The sequence below is a fragment of the Solanum stenotomum genome, chromosome 11 (assembly GCF_019186545.1).
Source record: "Solanum stenotomum isolate F172 chromosome 11, ASM1918654v1, whole genome shotgun sequence".
Lineage (NCBI taxonomy): Eukaryota > Viridiplantae > Streptophyta > Magnoliopsida > Solanales > Solanaceae > Solanum > Solanum stenotomum.
The window spans coordinates 1,953,346-1,970,629 of NC_064292.1; the positions used below are offsets into that span (position 1 = coordinate 1,953,346).

At 33.0% G+C, this 17,284-nt stretch overlaps 3 protein-coding genes and 1 long non-coding RNA gene across 4 annotated transcripts in view; 1 reads left to right on the forward strand and 3 right to left on the reverse strand.

The window, feature by feature from the left end:
- The window catches only part of LOC125844280 (uncharacterized), a 65,838-nt gene extending 48,559 nt beyond the window's left edge, over positions 1–17,279 (forward strand). Inside the window, exon 2 of the long non-coding RNA XR_007444135.1 lies at positions 17,031–17,279. This is a non-coding gene — a long non-coding RNA (uncharacterized LOC125844280). The remainder of the gene's footprint in view (positions 1–17,030) is intronic.
- The window catches only part of LOC125844265 (uncharacterized), an 86,370-nt gene that overhangs the window by 57,503 nt on the left and 11,583 nt on the right, over positions 1–17,284 (reverse strand). The gene's annotated exons all lie outside the window — the stretch shown is intronic.
- The window catches only part of LOC125844249 (putative disease resistance RPP13-like protein 1), a 117,107-nt gene that overhangs the window by 46,439 nt on the left and 53,384 nt on the right, over positions 1–17,284 (reverse strand). The window lies entirely within an intron of this gene.
- Positions 2,194–3,128, reverse strand: LOC125844267 (NDR1/HIN1-like protein 6). Its single transcript, XM_049523547.1, has one exon. The coding sequence runs from the start codon at positions 3,012–3,014 to the stop codon at positions 2,217–2,219; it is 798 nt and encodes a 265-aa protein (XP_049379504.1). The 5' UTR covers positions 3,015–3,128; the 3' UTR covers positions 2,194–2,216.

Below are 17,284 nucleotides of genomic sequence, written 5' to 3' on the forward strand. Positions count from 1 at the left end.
TTATGTCCACGTGGGCAAATATATATGTTTAAAATACGGTATTAAATAGTCTAGGGAGGTAATACGTCCTCGTGAAAGTTTAGTATCGCAACAGCAAATCCGACCAAAGTTGAGGTATTTTTCAGACCCTTATCCCTTTTACTTATATACACACAATAATAAAAAATAATATTGAATAAGAAAATGTATTAACTAAACTAAATTGTTCATCTTTGCAGGTTAAAATAATATCAAATTATTTTGAATTCAATTATTGTGTTAGTATAGTTNTCATTGGCATTATACTCATAAGATTTAAAGCAAATGTAGTGTTTTGTGTGGTAATGTATACTCATTACCAACAATAACAATTGGCTAATGAAAAAGTAGAAACAATCGTGGAATTATATTACAAAAGACATATAGTTTTTAATTAGTGTTTTCGTATTATTTAGATCTATTGCTAGATAAATATCTTTGGTAGTCAATCTTCTTGATAGTACAAGTAGTTAGCATCTAAATGTGTAAATATCGTAGTAGAAGCAAAATCAATGTTTTAAATATAAATCTATCAAACTTGTGGTATACAAAGCATAATGTGGAGGGAGACAACTACAAGTTAGTTTAAGAATTTGGTACCTAATTGCAACCCTCGCGTTTCCTAGTCATCGTTTTATTTAAACATTATGTCCCAAACTCTTGACCTAGTGGTGTAGTGAGGAATCCATCAAACACTATGAGCACGAGTGGTTAATAGTTGGTATCGTCAGAGAAGGAGCTAAAAGTATATGCTTTGATGTCCTTGTATTATTATTCACGAATTAATTGAAAATTTTAACTGAAATTTTCAATTCCGATTTAGTTGAAGTGTCGATATTGGTAATTTTTTTCCTACTAAATTGAAATGGGCCTTGACAACATGGGTCGTTTAGGCACGGCTCATTGTATTGGGCCTTTTGATCTAGCACTAGCTAAGGCCCAATGGATACTTTTGAAACCCATATCCACATGGATCATAAAAGACATAAGCCCACATATATAATGACTTGAGGATTGAATTGTGGAGTTTTACTTCTATACACTAATAATAAATAATAATATTGAAAAAGAAAATGTATTAACTAAACTAAAATTTTCATATTTGGAGGTTAAAAGAATATCAAATTATTTTGAATTCAATTATTGTATTAGTATAGTAACACTCATTTTTGTCGTTTAAATGAATATAATGTTGGGATAATTGTATGAAATAGCAAACTATTAATTCAAATTAAATGTTATAGCCATAGTTTATTTTATTTGTAATTCGCAGCACACATCCCATTTTTTTGTCATCTGATTCGGTATACAGTTAGCCATTTTATACATTTTGGTATAAAATGTATAAAATGTGTTTGTGTTTGTATAAATCGAGAGAAAAATGTATATACAAATACAAATACATATATTTTCATTCTATACACTTATAGTTATACAAATACAGATCTTATTATACAAATTACAATGTATAAATGAATTTATACAAAACTGAACAATTTGTATAAATTTGGATGTATCTAGCGAATTATACAAATTAAAAGCTCCATAGCAAACATAAAATTTGCTAGGGAGTGCAATTATGCAAACTATAACTATAACATACAAATATGATTTTTATGTTTGCTATATGTGAAATGTTGGATCTATTCAAACGTCAATTACTATTGTATATACTTCTTGTATACAATTTTTTTACTTATTGATTCTGAATATACATGCAGCACACGTACTCTAATAGTAACACAAAGAAGTACTATAAAGAAACAAAATTGCAAAAACTATTATATATTTCCAATCTGTTTTTCTTTACAATTCTTGATTATTTTTTTATATAAAAAGAAAACTCAAAATTCTTTTATGTTTGTTCTGATGGCAGTTTATAAACAATTCCAAATTAAATAAAAGAAAATTATACAGAAGTAGAAAATTTGATTACATTGACTAAAGAAAAAACAAAAATAGTAAACTCACAAAACCAAATTGAGTTGAAATCAATAAAAAAAATTAAAAAATTGATAAGTACTCCTCCATTCTGATCTCGAGTTTGTGCCTTGAGAATGGAGTCGACTTAGATAGAAACCTCAAAGTGACTTAGATAAAAACCTCAAAGTGGTACCTTCTGATGTAAATTTGAATTAATCGAGTTTCAAAACATATATTAGACACCGTATAAAATACCGAAAAAGATGAAGTTGTAACTAGAAAGTCCATCTCAAAATCTTGATTCTCAAATCAACCTTACATTTAGCTGTTGTAATTGAAGCCACACTTGGATTTTTCCCTTTAGGTATTGGTCCATTGATACCATCACATGTTACTCTAATCCCCACTTTGTTAGTTTTCAATTTGTCCATTTTCACAACAATTTTTGTATCCAACAAAATCCTCATTGGCATACCACTTTTTCTCTTCATATCTGATTTCAAACTTGAAATTGAATCCACATCAAGAACTTGTGACACAATTGATAATGTTGAATGTATAATTGTAACATTATTTGGTGCACTAATAAATCTTGGAAAATCCCCATTTGCTAGCTCAATTTGATTGGTTGATTCTGCTTTTAATGCAATTGGATCAAAAGTGTAAACGATTTTCTTGTTTTTGTTCTTGGTAGACAGAGTTACGTTGAATTTAGTAGCGAGTCTTGTAGTATCGTCAGGGGATGTGGTGAGATTAAACTGCGAAATTTTGAGAGAGGATATCGAAAATGAAGGGAGTTGAGGACGATAAAGGAAGTAAAAAATTGTACCAGCAATAGCTACAAGGATAAGAATGACGATGATCATGAGAATAGTCCAACAACAACATCGACAAAAACATCTACGACAATTGCAACCACGGCTACGACGTTTGTGTCGGTAGTTCGGTCGATAAGGGATCCGATTCGGATTGTACGTCTGGCTCTTAGGGTTGTACGTTTGATTTTTTGGTGTGGGGTTCGGATTGGGGGTGGTGGGGTTTTTAGTGGTGGTGCCATTAGGCTTGGTTGCCATTTTGGTACAAAGTGGAAAATGTAGTATAGTAGGTCGATAACGATCAATAATTGAACCTGACTAATTTCGTAACGTTGATATCATGAAGGAAAAGGAAAGAACAAAATAGATGATGAAAAATATTTTTTGGAAAGAGCTTTTTAACAATTGATAAATGGATGTTGGTGGATAATAAATCATAAAACATGGTGAAGTAAAGTGTCAATGTCTTAGTTTGGGTTTTTTCTTGTATTTTAGTTCAAAGTTTTATTTTTGGTGAGAGACGTGAACTCCATAACCACAAAGGGGACATAGATACAATATAATATAGACACCTCACCAATTAAGTGAGAATATATCCTAGCTGAATTATATTTGAATTTTAGTTTTATATTATGAAACATGCACCTAAAAAAACACGATTTTCGACAGATTTTCTATCAGAAATCTCAATGTTCACGGAAAAATCACTATTTTCTAATAGTAATATTTTTAGATATTTGTTTTAGAAAACTATATTCATTTTAGTTTAATTTTTTATACTATTTCTTATTAGTCCGCAGGGCGGCTCAAATACATCACTGGCCTAAAGTCAAAACTCAAATTGAGGCCTTAAATTTTAAATTTTCTTGCGAAGTTTATTATAAATTAATTAATTTAGTCTTTCTTGAGACATAACATTCTAGATTTGTTGAACTTCTATTATTTTTTTCTCTAATATGTAAATTTTATATTTTCTACCAATAATATATATTTTTTTTTTTAAAAAAAACCCTATAATTATTGTTTAAGAAAACTGAGGCCCTCAAATTTGGAGGTTTTATGACAATTGTCTTTTTTGTTTAGTTGTAGGGCCGCCCCATTAAATAGTCTGTTTCGAAAAAGAAAAACACTTTTATATATTCGATTGTAGTTTAACTTTAAACTTTTCTCATTTTAAATTGTACATATTTTTATTGACATGTTTTTATAATCACGAAAATATCACGATATATTTTTAAAATTACAAGTTAAATTTATTTTAATTTTCGTTACTAAATTAAACAATATCACATAAATTTAAGCAATGAAGTACTATCAAATATTTATTTCTTATATTATGCATATTAAAATTCAAACGTCATTAAATACTCATTACTAAATTCCTAACTTCGTCATTAGATAAATGAATTTTGACTTCTTTTGAAGTTCAATTTTTGTCACTAACTTCTTTATTAATATGGCACCAAAAAAAATTATTGTTACAAATTTCAATTTATCTATAAAAACATTATTATTTTACTGAAAATACATGGAGCATATAGTTTGCAGTCTTTGCTATATATTTATAGTTTTTTTATTCTTTTTTCTTATAGGTGATGTGCAACCCACGTTTCATGAGATCTAAGTTTGAGGTTGACACGTTGGAGTAATAATATAACAAAGTGGTCTTTGGTAAAAAGCGTTTTTTCTAGGGATGAATTTTTTTAATGTAAATTTAATTAGTTGATTTTTTTGAGAATATAATTAACAATAAGAAATACATATGTAGATATTAAGATTTTGTGGAATTTACAAGACAAGTTTCAATTTCAGTTAATGTTCTTGGGCTATTCTACCTTAAATCTTAGATCATGCTTATATAAAAATAATATATTATCTTGAAGAGGTATCTTGAATATATTTCACAAATTCATATAATATTCATAAAGAAATCAGGATGTGGTCAACAACTAAATATTTCAAGAAATCTACAAAGCTCAGATCAAATAAATCTCAAGGATGTCCATATCATCTTAGTTTGAGAAAATGGTACTAACGACACTCGAATGACAGAGATCATCAAGAGAGAATAATCAAGGGAGGAACATAATTCTACTCACTTAATGTTAGAAAATAAATTACATTCTTCCCTACTTTTGAGACTAATAGCCCACGAATCACGGACAATTTTCAAAAATAAAATCAAGGGAAGAAATAGATTGCATGGAACTTTACTAGAACTAAGTGTACTTCATATTTTGTAATTTCTTGTGAAATCAAATAAATGAAAAACTCCACTACTATTATCCTCACACTACAATATGATATCAAGTAAAGGAGCATGGATCCTGTACGGTTCAGATGGTTATTTTTAAAAAACTATATCATCCCATGTTTTGGGTATTTTGTAATATATAATTAAAATTAGACATTTTAAAACCATCCCAATCATATCGATTTCTCTTCGAAATTGGTACGGTTTGGTTAATTTTTCATTTTTTTTTTACTTTTAAAATATCACTTCAAAATATACTATTATTAATATATTTCCTTCACAAATATGTTCTTGAAGAAACACTTTAATTCTTCACAAAAAAGACAAGAATATGTAAAACCTTGTTACAATATTGTTTGATCTTAAATATTTAATAGGAGTGTTTGGATAGGTTTTGTTGTATGGTTTGATAGAGTATCTATTACAGTATCTTTTAATTTTAAACTTAATTAAGTAAAGGCTAATTAAAGAGCAAAGACCCAAAGTCGTCTAGTTGTCAGAGACCTAAGACCTAAGTTATATTCATATTTAAAAAATGTTATAAAATATATTTATATATTAAATTTAACATATTGTTAATATTTAAAATATATTTACATACATGTAAGGTTGTTCGGTTCGGGATTTTTTTGGTTTTTTTCATAAATTAAAAAGACCATCTCAATTGCTCTGGACAGTTATACACTTAGATAAAAGTCCACGGTATTATTAAAATATAGCATAAATCGGTTCGGTTCAATCAGGGGCGGCTCAACAGATTTTATGGCCTAAGACAAGATCATATTAAGAGGCCCTTAAATTTATTTTATAAAATTTATACACTAACAAGAAAATTTATTTTCTACACAATAGATTAATTATTTAAGACAAAAAATAACAAATTTCACACAAAAAAAAAAAGGAAGAAGAGTAAAAAAAATAAAGTGATGGATTATCGATGTTAAGCTTCAAACCTCAAATTGAAATTTTAATTTGGCTATCATCAAATAAGAAAAATAAAAAAACCACTACATCAAAAATGATCTTTAGCAGCAATTAATTAACGACAATAGCTCAATTGCCGCTAAATATGTATTTTTAGCGGCAATTAACACTCTTTGTATATGTCCCTAAAGCCTTTAGCGACATTGAATCTAATGACACTTAACTAATGCCGGTAAAAATTTAGCATTCTTTATTAATGTGTCTATTTATCGCCGCTAAAAATTGTTTTTGTTGTAGTGAACATTAACTTAATAGTTAAGGTTTTGAGTATGGATAGTAAGAAAAATATATAAACCTTCTTATCAAATTTATGATCAATTTAAATGATATAATATTTTTAAAATGATATAATTCATTCCATTAAGTAGCACTCATTGGTGAATATCTAAAATAAATTATAAACTTTCATATAATATATTAAATTAAAGTTAATAGTTAAGGTTTTGAGTATGGATAGTAATAACAAAAATATATACACCTCCTTATCAAGTTTCTGATCAATTTAAATGATATAATTCATTCCATTAAGTAGCACTTATTGGTGAATATCTAAAATAAATTATAAAACTTTCATATAATATATTAAATTAAAATGAAAAGGAAACCTGTGCATGAATGTTTTTGTGTTCACGCAGTTTAAGAAAAGATTGAAACAAAAATTCATTATGTTATCACATATATAACTTAGTTCTTATATAAAAAGGATAAAATTTAAAATCGGAAGTTAAAACAAAGATATCAAATAATGAAGTGAAAAGATTATGAGATTTTATGAATTTATTGGTAAAAAATACTCTCAAATAAATAATAATAATAAATATACCATAAAATTTTTATTTATATAAATTACATTAACATATAATAAAATCAATAACAATAATTTAAATAATTTGGGGCCTTCAAATTTTTGAGGCCTAAGGCAATGGCCTCACTGGCCATGCCTTAGAGCCGCCCCTGGGTTCAATTAGGTTCTGTTGGTTCGGTCGATTTTTCATATTCTTTTGACACCCCTACTATCACCAAAGTAAATGGAATTTTGGACACTTAAACGCCAGTTGATGGATGCTTGTTATAGATTGAGAAGACTAGAAGTTTGTAGGAAAAATTGAATTGGGATGTTAGCTGTCAATAATCTTTCTGCATTTCCTGTATCAACAACTGATCTTTTGATTATTATGAGCTCACAGCCAGAGAATAATTGGAGGGAATTTAAGAAGTTTTATGAAATTGTAACACCTTGTTTGAATGGTTGTTACCATTGTATTGTTAGTTTAAATACAATATTTGTTTTGATTGTTATTTAAATTTTATTGTATCGTATCGTATCGTTTAAATCCACTGTAAGCTAACAATGAAAAGTCATATTTTGTGTAACGACTGATTTGGTGTGATCACGTCATTACCTTGATATTCTCTTCTCATTTCCTCCATCTTACCTTTTAATAGTAGTTATACCATTTATCCTATTTTTCTTGTTGGTTTATCATTCAAATTGCTGATGTGTAACATTATGTAACGATGAAGAACGTTAATATTATATTCATTAAAAACAATTCAATATATTATGAAACAATATGTAACAACCATCGAAACAGAGTGTAATAGAAAAGTATAGGAATATGGTACTGTGTCAACTGTTGGAATGCCAAACGAAAAATGAAAACATGCATAAGTAGTTCAAGTGTTTTTTGTGATGAAAACGATGAGTTGAGTATTATTGGGGATACAAAACACATTAAGTTTATTTAATTATCCCCTTGATTGGAAAAGCAACAGCCATTAATCTTATTTGATGATTGTTAATGCTCATAAATGAATAATGACCAAAAAAAACATGTATAAATAGCCATATGATGAATTCATATGATCATCAAGAAATCACAAATTGTAGAGAAGCAACAAAACAGTTATCACAATGCATATCATGAATAATGACTCTTCTTCTTCTACTAGTGAGTGTGCACTACAAGTTGTTGATCAAAAACATCTTGCAGTGATAGAACCACAAGGCTCTAATAATGTTACTGCACCTATTGTTTCATCTTTCAACGATAGAATTCGACCACTCCTCGACTGTGTTGACAAGCTACGACACCTTAACATAATGCAAGAAGGCATCCAATTGCCTACGATTGTGGTGGTTGGTGATCAGTCTTCTGGAAAGTCTAGTGTACTTGAATCACTTGCTGGAATCAGTCTACCTAGAGGACAAGGCATTTGCACTAGAGTGCCTCTCATCATGAGGCTCCAAAATCATAATGAGACAGAGTTACACTTGGAGTACAATGGAAAGTTAGTTCCAACCGATGAATTTCACATTGCGGAGGCAATTGTTCTTGCTACTAATGAGATTGCTGGACATGGTAAAGGAATATCAAACATCCCTTTATCACTCATAGTGAAAAAAATGGTGTTCCTGACTTGACTTTGGTGGATTTGCCTGGAATTACTAGAGTTCCTGTTCACGGGCAACCAGACGATATCTTTGAACAAATTTCAGATATTATTATGAAATATATAACACCTGAAGAAAGAATAATTTTGAATGTTTTATCAGCTACTGTTGATTTCCCTACTTGTGAGTCTATTTGGATGTCGCAGAAGGTGGACAAAACCGGGGAGAGGACTATAGCTGTTGTGACAAAAGTTGATAAAGCTCCTGAAGGGCTACTTGAAAAAGTTACATCAAATGATGTGAATATAGGACTTGGCTATGTTTGTGTTAAGAATAGAACTGGGAATAAGTCTTACGATGAAGCTCGTAGTGAGGAGGCAAGGCTTTTTCAAACTCATGAACTTTTATCCAAGATTGATAAGTCAATGGTTAGTGTTCCTGTTCTGGCTCATAAGTTGGTGCATATTCAAGCAAACATCATTTCCAAATGCTTGCCAGATATTGTGAGGAAGATTAATGACAAACTCACTGTCAATGTTGCTGCTATTAACAAGTTACAGCAACATTTGAGTTCTGTTGCTGAAGCATTGACAATGTTCATGCGTATTCTGAGTTCCACCAAGGAGTCTCTAAAGAAAATATTTCTTAGAGGGGAGTTTGATGAGTATGCTGAAGATCTTGAAATGCATTGTACTGCTAGATTAGCTGAGATGCTCAACGAGTACGCTGTTGAGCTACATTCAAAGAGCATTGAAAAAAAGGAAGATTTCTTGATGGATGAGATCATGTCTTTAACAGAAGCAAATGGGATCGGATTACCAAATTTCCTCCCTCGTGCTGTTTTTCTGAATGTTTTACAGAAAAAGGTCAGTGGGATTTCAGCAACTCCTGAGGTGTTCGCGGGGAAATTGTGGAACTATATAGAGACAGTTGTCATCAAAGTTTTGATGCATCATTTCTGTAACTACCAACAACTTCAGTCTTACACTAGGTGCGCGGTGCAAAATTTGACTGCCAAGAGGAAGGATGAATCGATTAATTGGGTCCGAGAAATCATTGAGATGGAAAGGCTGACGGATTACACTTATAATCCTGAGTATGTTGGAACTTGTAGTAGGCTCATGGCTCAGCAAAAACCATTTATGGAGATTATGAATGATTCTAACAAGTGCTCGATAATAAACCTCGAGGGAATTGGAGAAGTTGATGTTGGGAGTTTGAGGAAGCATAAGGATGTTGTTCAGCAAGCTTTTGAATTGAAGATGAGGATGATTGCATACTGGAAAATCGTGTTGATGAGATTGGTCGATCATATGGCACTGTATACAATGTTTAGTCTTCAAAAGATGGTTAATTATGAGATTGAGCAGGAGATTGTTAATGAACTTATGGCATCCCATGGTGGTGGCATTGAGAGAATGCTGGAAGAATCACCTTTGGTTTTGGAGAAACGCCTTAGGCTGAAAAAGAGTGTGAAGCTGCTTAAGGAGTCGAAAGATGTGGTGGCGAAAATCATGGACAGGATTGCTCTTCACATTGATGGGGAAAAGACGTAAACGAATGTTTGATGTTTTCAGATAGTATGTCTTGTTGTCCTTGTGGCCTTAGTTCTCTTCTTTCAACTTTTTTGGTTATCTACTTAGTTCTCTTTTATTAAGTTTGCAGTATGTCTGTCCTCTTCTAGCATCTTATCTACCATTTACCATGTTTTAATTTCTTTTGCTGATGGTTCGAACAAAAGGTCCTATCTTCCTATTAATGAGTTTGATTCTGCATTGGTTTCTTTTTTATGATGCTCCTTAAATTCTGCTTTCCAATTTCATTCACTAGTGGCCTTTTTGGGGTATATTTCCTTTCTTGATGGCTTAATTCTGCTTTAACTGTTTGCATTCTCTATTAAATGTAACATCTTTTAGGATATACATGATGGACTCTTCTACGCGCTTTCCCTCATTCCACTTGTCCAGCCCTTTTTATGAACTTGTACAATGGATGCCACAAAGACAGTCAACTCTATTATCAAAGAAATAAGGAAAGGGGCGACAGTTTGGCACCAGATATCAGGAGGTGTGGAAAGAGCGGAAAAACCATTAAAAACAACTATAATTCGGAATTGCATCTACTTCCAACTATTTTCTGGTACTTTTTTTTGTATGATTTTGTATTCTTGATCTTTACTGGCATATTGTGTACATATCTAGTTTATCATTTTTGCTGTCAAGTAACATCTTGAATATGCTATCACACGATAAAGTGGTGCACTTGAAGCATGTAGAGTTTTGATTTCTCCGTTGTTTGTATTGACTCAGTTTTATAGCTATGGAGAATTTGCTAATAGCCCTTTGTTTATGTGCTAAACAGCAGTATCACAATTAGAAATTTCTATAGTTTCTTGAGTACTACTCCCTCTGTCTATATTAAGTGAATTGTTGGGGGTATAACACACCCTTACCAACGATTTTTCTTGAACTTTGAATAATGATCAAACATGTATAAATATGGATATTATGAATCGTGTCAAGACTGGATTTATCAACCAATATCCAAGTAGACTCTACAAACTACACCTTGCTGCAAAACCACAACATTTTTTGCCATACCCACCATGATGTTCAGCAAAATGGTGAATGGATCTTCTTCTAGTGAATAACCTCTACAAGTTGATGATCCAAAACATATTGCAGTAATAGAACCAAAAGTTTCTGGTGTTCATGCACCAATTATTTCATCCTTAAATGATAGAATTCGACCCTTTCTCGACTGTGTGGACAAGCTTAGGCACCTCAACATCATGCAAGAAGGTATCCAGCTGCCTACTATTATGGTTGTCGGCGATCAGTCTTTTGGGAAGTCAATTGTGATTGAATCACTTTCCGGAATTAGCCTTCCTAGAGGGAATGGCATTTGCACTAGAGTGCCTCTCATCATGAGGGTCCAAAATCACAATGAGACCAAAGTTTACTTTAGAGTATAATGGAAAATCAGTTCCAACCGATGAATTTCACGTAGCAGAGGCCATTATTCTTGCAACTAATGAGATTGCTGGACATGGTAAGGGAATATCCAACATCCCTTTAACACTCATAGTGAAAAAGAATTGTGTTCCTGACTTGACTATGGTGGATTTGCCTGGAATACCTACGGTCCCGGTTCATGGAAACTCCACAGATAATTTTGAACAAATTTCAGAAATTGTTATGAAATATATAACACCAGAGGAAAGCATAATTGTGAATGTTTTATCAGCCACTGTTGATTTCTCTACTTGTGAATGCTTTAAGATGACCACTTTATTCTCTCCGTCCAAATTTTTGTGACACGATTGAAATTTCGAGAGTCAACTAAGTTGTTCTTTGATCGGTTATTATACTGTCTTTTAAATATTTTAAGTTGTTAACTATTATGATTTATAATACTTTTTATATAGTTTGATTCTAGAAAAACACATAACATGTAAGAAGCAAAGACGTTTTGAGCCACTGTTGGAAAGCCTACGAGAAACATACCTGGAAGCTTTCAATAATCGTTAGTGAAACTGCTATACCAATAATCCATTACCTATAATGCAATACTTTTTTTAAACAGCCTTATATGAAAATATATAATAAGACATTCCTATTTTATAATACTAACAAACCAAATTAAACTGGTACTAAAAAACCTATTCCTATATAAGGAATGACAAACAAATTCTAACTAGACATAATTAAATAAATACCAAATAATAAATCCTAAACTACTTAGAATTCCTACTCTTTCTTTATTTCCTATATAACATAAACTAAACTTACCATTTTTTGAAGTTGAATATGAAGTTAATTCCGGAAAGGAAAATAAACTCTGTTATTCTCACCAAAACACAGCCAGAAATATTGAATTTGTTTCCTACTTCACATATACATAGGAAAATATTGATTCTATATAAATAAAGCTGCTCTGTTTCGTTTACAATAAGTGAGAAGGGATGGCGTTTTCATGTGAAAGTATCACGGGAATGAAGATCAGGGTGTTCAAGTGGAAGCACCAACATATGGTGAGCCATGTATACAGTCATTGTAGGAAGTTTGGGGCTTTATTACCCGAATATGGATTTTTGATTTTTCGAGTAAAAAATAATATTACTCCTATTATCCAACCTTTCGTGTTAGTAAATGCAGATGCAGAATCCACATTTGTAGATCTAGTTAAAAGCATTAGCAATGCTTTGTCCCCATCTAAATTGTTCTGTTTGGACCCAACTCATTCTTTAGCCAAAACTATCTCAGCTTATTTGAGAAGCTGCTATTGTAAAACTACCTTCTGTGCCTCATCACATCCGAAAGGCATTAAGATTGTGGTGACCGTGGACGTGGACTTGGATGTGGACGTGGACATGTCCGCGTACGTGGACGTGATCTCGGACTCAGAATCGGATTCAGATTCGGATGCGGAATCTTCACGCGATATGATCTGCTTAACTAATATTAGTAATATGTATGAGATATTGTGGAATAATGTTAGTGAGAGCAGCGATGAAAATGTAGTTCATTTTTACATGTATGGAGTTCTAGAGTCTGATAATAAGAGGAGAAATTTATATCTAAATGGATTTTATTCTACGGCTGAACTATATTTGGCTCGACTTGACATAGAGTTTGATGTTGAAAATTCTGATATTCAAGACATCCTTCATTCTATGTCTAATTACTTGTTGGAGCGCGCTTTGTTTTTTTGTTCTGAAAACGTATTCGATGGGAAAAAACAAGAATTTAGGGAGCTGGTATGTGGATTGAAGATTATGACAGTGGGGGAAGTATTATTGAAGAATATTGTGCATAATTTTGAGTTGGCAGACGACATATGCCCTATTTGCTTTGGGAAATTTTGTGATGAATCAGTGGTGGCGGTGACAACACCGTGCTCCCATGTATTCCATAGGAGTTGCATATTCACGTGGCTATCAGAGAAGAACAATTGCCCTATCTGTAGAAAAAAGGTTGCCTTGCATGAATAGATCTTGTTATTCTCATGGCTTTATTGTCTTTTTTTCGTATTTGCTATTTTTTGTTTTTATTTCATCTTAGCCCTAGGTTGCCAGCTAAGAGCTTTTTCTTATAATATTCAGGTAACACCAGCTAAGAGCCATGTCTTTCCTCTGGACGGATCATTGGAAATTATACTGTACTTTCTATATTGCATTTACAGTTTGCTCTAACCATTACACCTTCAGAAATTCAGATACCTTAGACATGTTCTTTTTATGTCCTAACAAATAGATGTGGTGATGGCGTATATTGATGTTCCTATGGATGATTGATGCATATTCTTTCTTCATATGCTTTCAAGAATATCCCCATCCTGCATAAATATTTGTAAGGATATCTACATACTTCAATAAAAAACACACCTTATATTTAATTTAGCAATCAATTGACAAACCTTAGTTATCATCGTCATGTTGTGGCACAATTAAATATGTGCAAACATTGAAGGATAGTACAAATACAAAATAACCTTCATAGATTCATTTAAAAGAGATTTTCTATAGTAAGCAGATCTTCGTTCTACTGTTAAGCAAAGTTACATTCTTGACATGGGATGTTTGATGCTTAGAAGAACTAAAAACTTTCGATTAAACATGGTTGCACAAGTTATGTATGATGTCTTTTGCAATTGAGATGTGAAATTAAAACGTGATAAGACCATAAATCAATAAGAAATGAGAACCTTGAAAGAGCCAAGACACGCGCAACAAGAAATGATAAACCAATCCAATACATGCCATCCAAGAATTATATAGCGCACAACAATTAGCTGCAAGTCTATAACATCTAATTCTGACAATGGAAGTCTACTTATTTCCTAAAACTTCTGATCGTTTTCCGTGATTATCTTTTCTAAAATTTATATTCTCTATTGAGCATAAAAATTACACTGTGTTTGATGATAAGAACGACATAATTTATATTCTGAAAAGAATATTAAATGTCATTAATATCAAAGTGATACGTCATTTGTAATGATCACGCAGATTTATGTATAAACATTTAAAAGTATAAACATAACGTTTACAGTCAACGGTAACAAAACTGTGAAACTATCTTTATTCACTTACACTTTGCTGTCAGACCACATGGAAGCAACTGTCTATTCAATAGAGAATTGCAGCAGAACTTTCCTATTACCACCTGAGCTAGAACAGTAACAACTTACATATATTGTTATCAGAATCCTGACAAAGAAAAAAGTTTGCTAAGTTGATATCCGATACTCATTAATAAAAACCTGAATAATACTAGAGAAAAACTTACATTTGTTTAAATGATTAAAGGTATTTGTGATCGATCACTATGGTGGAGATATGAGCAATTTCTGGCCAGTATTTCCCCTTGTCAAATTTTAGGAGTGGTTTGAGGGATGGACATTTGGAAATAGATAGCTTAGAGAGGGAAGGGAGCATCCCTTTTACTGGAAGGGATTTGAGATTACAGCAATCAGTGATGGTCAGCTCAGAGAGGGAGGAGGGCAGGGGTGGAAGGGATTTGAGATTAGGGCAATCATCGATGATCAGCTTAGAAAGGGAGGAGGGCAGGGGGGCAAGAGACTGGAGTTGATGGCAGGAGAGGATGACTAGACTTTGAAGAGAAGGATAGGAGTGAAGCCCTTCTTCCAGCAGTGACTGAATTTGAGGTAAATTACCCTTAATATATAGATATTGAAGAGAGGTGAGGCTTTTGAGAACTTGGCTGCTTAATGTTTTCAGATTCTCTGTTCTAAGTGTTTGAATAGAGGAAGGCAACTCCCAATTCTCACCACCAACAATCTCTTCGTCACTGCCATCATGTTCGATCACTAGCTGTCTAAGACAGGGGAGTCTCTGTAAACACCACTCCTTTCTGCCGTTCACCAGTTTCTTGCAATTGTGGATCTCAAGGAGTTGTAAATTGAAGGGCAACCCTCCTTCAGGAAAGGACTCTATTTCTGGACAATTCCACAGTTGCAGTTCCTTAAGAGATGGAGGGAGTTGTGGCAGCCGCTTCAGCTTTGTAAGGTTGCCGCAATAGAGGTTTTCAGTCCCAGTAGGAATCAAAAACCTAGTAAGGTTGTGGCAACTACTTAAAAACAAAGAACATGCTCTTGAGACCAACTCAGTTATAGAATCACATTCTACCAGTGCCAACTCCCCGAGAAACATCTCACCAACTGACGCCTCCAATTTCAATTTCTGGCAATCAGATATATTTATTCCCTTCAAGGTACTGGGAAGAATGCTAAAAGGTATGGAGGTAAGAGAGTTACAATTACAAACAAATAATTCCTCAATCTTCTTCATTCCCTCAAGTTGGGATGTAAACAGCTGAGCCTCATCAAAAAGAACTCCAACCTTAGGAGAACCAATAACATAAAAACTTTTTAAACTTGAAAGTTGGATGGGTGTCTCCAAATTGAGTTCGGGACATCTTGAAATGCTCAATTCGTTCAGAGAACAGAGATTTTCAGGCAACTTCCCCATCAACTTCGGACAATTTGCAACCGAAAGCTTTTCAAGTGTAGGAAACTCTCCAATTCCTACTATGTGCCATTGCTTCCACTCCGTCATATCTTCAAAGTCAAGCTTCTCAAGAGAGTTAAAAGGTTTTTTAGATGACCAACTGCCATAGAATTCTTCAGTCACCTCTGTTATTCGATCCATCCCCCTAACGGAAAGGAATTTCAAAGAAGGGAGTTGTCCTAGTGCTGGCAAGGAATCACAGACCTTGCAGTTGCTAAGAGATAATTCCACCAGCTTAAGAAACAAAGGATCAGCTAGCCAATTTGGAAATTTTGTCCCTCTATATCCGGTGATTTCGAGTTCTTTTATGTTCTTATGTGGGTGTAGCTCATCAAGTATGTCTATTTCAGTTTGTGAATTGTCGACACTACTACTTTCACTCCACCTCAAAGACAACTTCTCAACATGATTCTTCTCCCTCATCTTTGCCTTCACAGCTTCCGTTCTATCAACCACATTTTGCAAATTTCGAACTGATAGAGATCCATACAAGTTATGTACTTCACCCAAATCTTCCATTCTCAAACCACCACGACCACCTACAAGAAACTTGGCTCCCACCAACACTTGGAGGCTGTTCAACTTGCTCAAATGTAGTGGCATCTTCAAGCTAAAAGTGTTGCTCATGTCAAGATGACGCAAGTTAATCAATTTCTCCATCTGCAGCGGTAGCTCCTTAAGATAACCACAAGATGACAGGAGAAGTGTCTCTAAGTTATACAATACACAAATGGAATTAGGCAACTTTTCAATCATTGTTTCAGAAAGGTCCAAAAATCTGAGGAGCTTTAATTTGATAAACAATTCATTTGGCAACTCCTTAATCCTGTAATAAGACAATGATAGTGCCCTCAAGGATCTTAGTCTTGGCAGTATGTTATGCTGCACCCTCTTGCTTAGAGGGTATAAACAATAATTGGGACCAATACATGCTGGAAGTAATGTCCTCAACTGCTCCAATTTGTAGAGGGGTGTCAATTTCTCAAACTCACCATCATTTCCCATTAAATAAGATAAGTGCCGACATTTTTCCAACATATGAGATCCTTGGCTCTCTTCCAACCTGATACAAAGTTTTGAAGATGCAATTTGGGCTAAATCGTTAACAAGGTCATGCATTAAGAATTTCTCGATGTTCCCTTCGGAAGGATTTGGGACCCTTTCGAATAATGATCTTGATCTCAACTCCAGAAAATATTGGTTGCCTGAATCTTCAATTATTTCATCTTCCTGTGGTACGAGACCATTGGCAATCCACAGATGAATAACTTGTTCTTTCCTAAATGGATAATCTTTAGGAAATATTGCACAATAGGAAAAACATCGCTTTAAATGTGCTGGAAGATCATTGTAGCTCAACATCA

Excerpts from the sequence above, each read along its gene's own strand:
- LOC125844267 (XM_049523547.1), bottom strand. The coding sequence starts at position 3,014 with ATGGCAACCAAGCCTAATGGCACCACCACTAAAAACCCCACCACCCCC.